General features: G+C 51.4%; 1 protein-coding gene across 1 annotated transcript in view; it reads right to left on the bottom strand.

Moving 5' to 3' along the window:
* MYH14 (myosin, heavy chain 14, non-muscle) overlaps positions 1-4,463 on the bottom strand; it is a 124,686-nt gene that overhangs the window by 22,026 nt on the left and 98,197 nt on the right. Inside the window, exons 27-30 of the mRNA XM_011946507.1 lie at positions 4,090-4,296; positions 3,782-3,886; positions 3,541-3,693; positions 2,099-2,347 (exon numbers count right to left, since the gene is read on the bottom strand). Of these exons, the coding sequence (XP_011801897.1) occupies positions 2,099-2,347; positions 3,541-3,693; positions 3,782-3,886; positions 4,090-4,296 (714 nt within the window). The remainder of the gene's footprint in view (positions 1-2,098; positions 2,348-3,540; positions 3,694-3,781; positions 3,887-4,089; positions 4,297-4,463) is intronic.

Below are 4,463 nucleotides of genomic sequence, written 5' to 3' on the forward strand. Positions count from 1 at the left end.
GCTGGGACTACAGGCATGCGCCACCATGCCTGGCTAATTTTGTATTTTTAGTAGAGATGGGGTTTCTCCATGTTGGTCAGGATGGTCTCAAACTCCCGACCTCAGGCGATCCGTCCGCCTCGGCCTCCCAAAGTGCTGGGATTACAGGCACGAGCCCACCATGCCCGGCCCATAAAGAATTTTCAAAATTCAATAATAGGAAAATAAACAACCTAATTAATAAATAGGCAAAAGATCTGAACAGATGCTTCAGCAAATAAGATATATGGATGGCAAATAAGCATATGAAAAGATGCTCAACATCATTGGTCATTAGGGAAATGTTAATTAAAACCACCTTTGAGAAAGACTAAGGCTTTATCCGTAATAGTTCCAAACTGGAAAAAACCCAAATGTTCATCGAAAGGTTAATGAATATCAAAATGTGGCTGATCTATACCACAGGAATAATACTGAGCAGCAAAAAACGGAATACATTACTGATATGCAAAAATATGGATGGATCTCAAAATAATTACTCTGAGGCTAGGTGCGGCAGCTCACTCCTGTAATCCCAGCACTTTGGGAGGCCGAGGTGGGTGGATCACTTGAAGCCAGGAGTTCGAGACCAGCCTTGCCAACATGGTGAAACCTCGTCTCTACCAAAAACACAAAAATTAGCCAGGCATGGTGGTGCACACCCATAATCGCAGCTACTTGGAAGGCTGAGGCACGAGAATCACTTGAACACGGGAGGTGGAGGTTGCAGTGAGCTGAGATCGTGCCACTGCACTCTAGCCTTGGTGACACAGCGATACTTTGTCTCAAAAAAAATATTTTTTTTTTTGAGTAAAATAAGCCCATCCCAAAAGAGATTTATGTGAAAATAATTTATATAAAATTCTAGAAGATGCAAAAAATTAATAAGGCCTCAATGACCTGTAGAAGAGTATTATAACCAAACCATATGTATTTGGAGTCTGAGAAGAAGGGGAAGGAGAGAGAGTGAGAGATAAAAATATTTGAAGAAATAATGGCTGAAATTTTCCACATTTGATCAAAAACATCAACCCACAGCTACAGGAAGCACAGTGAATCTAAAGCAGGATAAATACAAAAAACCCACAGCTGGGCATATCATAGTCAAACTGCTAAAAACCAAGCATAAAGAGAGAAATCGTAAGTCAGCCAGAAAAACATATTGCACCACCTACAGTGAAATGACAAATTTTTTTAATTTTTAAATTTTTTATTTTTATTTTTTTGAGATGGAGTCTTGCTCTGTCGCCCAGGCTGGAGTGCAGTGGAGTGATCTCGGCTTACCGCAACTTCCACCTCCCGGGTTCAAGCAATTCTCCTGCCTCAGCCTCCTGAGTAGCTGGGACTACAGGCGCCCACCATCGTGCCCAGCGAATTTTTTGTATTTTAGTAGAGACGGGGTTTCACCGTGTTGCCCAGGCTGGTTGTGAACTCCTGAGCTCAGGCAATCCACCCGCCTTGGCCTCCCAAAGTGCTGGGATTACAGGCATGAGCCACCGTGCCCGGCCTCACACCGCATCTTCTAAATGAATAAAATAAAGCACAGAGAGGTTGAGCAATTTGCCCAAGCCACACAGCCATCAAGAGGCTGAGTTGGGATCTGAACCTCAGGATTGCCTGATCTGAGCTCTCTGAGGTTCTGTGATTTTTATTTCATCCTCAGGCTGCCAGATGCTTGGTGTTAGTGCCATTTTCTAGACAGGTGAACTGAAGCTGAGATGGAAAAAGCAACTTGCCTGAGGTACCCAGTGAATCAGCAGAAGTGAGATGAGTTATTTGATTTAATTCTCATAAGCAACCTCTGGGGTACTGAAGATATTCGTATATTTTGTCATCCAAAAACCAGGGCAGCTTTGAAAGTAAATGTGGGTGCTACAATGAATTATGCTGTGACAAGAGGCATGAATCAGGACAGAGGGATGTCCTATTTTACAGAGGCCCAGAGCAAAGAAGGGTCTTGCTTCCTGGTCCGCTACAACTGCCTAGTTGAGCCGTGACAGATTACTGGTTCCTCACCATGACCATGGGAAGCCTAGATGGACTTGCTGATTCCCCAGCTGGGGGAACTGAGGTGCCCTACCTGGTCGAACTTGCGCTGCTTCTTCTCCAGGGTGCTCACAAGCTGCCGCTGCTGCTCCAGGTCCATGGTGGCGTCGTCCAGCTCCTGCTGCAGCCGGCGGCGGCCCCGCTCCAGCCGATCCACAGTCTCCGTCTTTTCTGCCAGGCGCTGGGTCAGGGCCTCGGCCTCACGGGCTGCCCGGCGCCGTGCCTCCTCCCCTGCCTCCAGTGCCCCTGCCTCCTCCTCCTGGCGCCGCCGCCACTCCGAGAGCTGAGGGGAGGAGAGAGAGGGTGGTTGGTGATCACAGCCCTGAGTGACCAAGGTGTGAGCTGGTGGTGCTCCATCTCCAGGATGAAGAGACTGAGGCCTGAAGAGGGAAAAGGGTCGCTCTGCTGGGCGCTTCTGCCTCTGAGTGGTATGAAGTTGTGAGTACTATGAGCCCTAGTTCTTCCAGGGAATTAAAATGACTCCCTCCAAGACGCAGAGATGAATCAGACCTGGAGTCTTCCTGGGGAGCCCCTCGTCTGCTGGGGGAGACACAGTGTCACAGCCAGGGTGATAGGGGTTAAGGTAGCAGTATGGGAGCTATGGAAGTCCACAAGAAGGGCTCAGAATCTGTTGAGAACATTCAGGAGAAACTTCCTGAAGGAGGACCATTTGAGATGGGTCTTGAAGTATGCATAGGAGTTTGCCAGTTGAAGGATATCTGCAGGCAAGCACCATCACTCATTCATTCAATAGGCATTTCTCCAAGCCTACCATACATGAGGCTCTATATTGGGCTGTGCTACACACTTGGATCTAACTCTAATGGGATTCTAGTTTGCAAGGGCTCTCAGTCTGGTGGGGAGACTCACGGGCAGAGAAAGTCCCAGCCCAAGGTGACTGGAGTTGGGACAGAGGAGAAAGAGAAGAGGAGTCAGGAAACTTCCCACAGGGGAGCCTCATGCTAAGTCTGGAAAAATAAAAGGGTTTTTTCAAATAAAATAGGAAAGTAGTGACAGAGATTAATATAGCTAAAGACAGAGGAAGGACCAGAGATTGCAGGGCCTCAAATGCCCAACTAAGAGGCATGGACTTTGTCTAGGGGTACTGGGGAGGTATGGGAGAGCTGTGAGCAGAGGACGGACAGGGTCAGCTCCAGGTGAAGAAAGAAGCTTCTGGGGCTGTGTAGGGAATGAGCTGTTAGGGGAGAGGTCGGAGGCCCAGAGGCCAAGAGGAGGATCTAGGTGGGAGAGGACGGTGCTGGAGCTGGGACAAGGGATGAGGCTGAGAGTCAAGGGGCAGGAGAGCCAGGGCTGGGCACAGGCTGTGGGGGGTAAAGGGGAGTCAGAGATCAGAAAGGCACCCACGGGTCTGGCCTATGAGAAGGTGGGCAGCGTGGCCATCCCTGAGCTGGGGAACCCAGGAGAAGCAGTGAGACAGGCTGTGCCTCCCTGAAGGTCTTACATAGGGCTGCTCACCTGGGCCTGGGTGGTCTGCAGTTCACGGCCTGCCCGCTCCCTGGCGGCTGCCTCCTCTTCCAGCTGCTCACGTAGCCCGGCTGCCTCAGCCTCCATGGCTCGCACCCGGGACCCCAAGGCCAATTTTGCCCTGGTCTCCTCCTGCAGGAGCTCCTGTAAATGGAGGAGACGGCAATGTCAGGTGTGGTCGGGAGGAAAGGAGGGGAGGGTGACGGTGGAGCCGAAGGGCAGGCAGGGTCACCTGGGCGTCGTGCAGCTGGGCTTCTGTGCTGCTCAGCTCCTTGCTAAGACGGATGGCCTTGGACTCAGCCTCGTTCAGTGCCCCAGACACATTCTCCAGTTCAGCCTGCAGGGAAGGGACAGGGGAATGAAGTCCTCTAATCGTGGCTTCCACTCAGCGACCCCATGTGCCTCAAATCCCTCCCACACTGGGGGCAATGTGAAAAGGTGCAGCTGCCATGGAAAATAGTCTGGCAGGTCCTCAGATGCTTAAACATAGGGTTCCCACACGACCCAACAATTCCGCTCCTAGGTGTACCCCCCACTTACCTGGGCTCGCTGCAGCTTCTCAGCAGCCTCCGCTCGTGCCCTCTCCCCATCACCAGCCCGGCCCTGCACCTCCTGCAGCTGTGACTCCAGGCGGCGCCTCCGCTGCTCACCCTCCTGGCGTGCAGTCTGCAGGCTGCTCAGTTCTGCCCGCAGCTCGGACACCTCGGCCTCCAGGGCCAGCCGCGTCTTCTCCCATGCACCTTTGCCCTGGTATGGGAAGAAGATGAGCAAAGATCTGTGAGGCCTTTCCTGGACCAGGCCAGGCACACTCCCCTCTCAGGGCCTTTGCACTGGCTGTTCCCTCTGCCTGGAACACACTTCTCCCAATGCACAAATAGTTCACCCCTCCCTCCCTCTTTTTTTTTTTTTTTTTT

The sequence above is a fragment of the Colobus angolensis genome, unplaced genomic scaffold (assembly GCF_000951035.1).
Source record: "Colobus angolensis palliatus isolate OR3802 unplaced genomic scaffold, Cang.pa_1.0 Scaffold25, whole genome shotgun sequence".
NCBI classification, from domain to species: Eukaryota; Metazoa; Chordata; class Mammalia; order Primates; family Cercopithecidae; genus Colobus; species Colobus angolensis.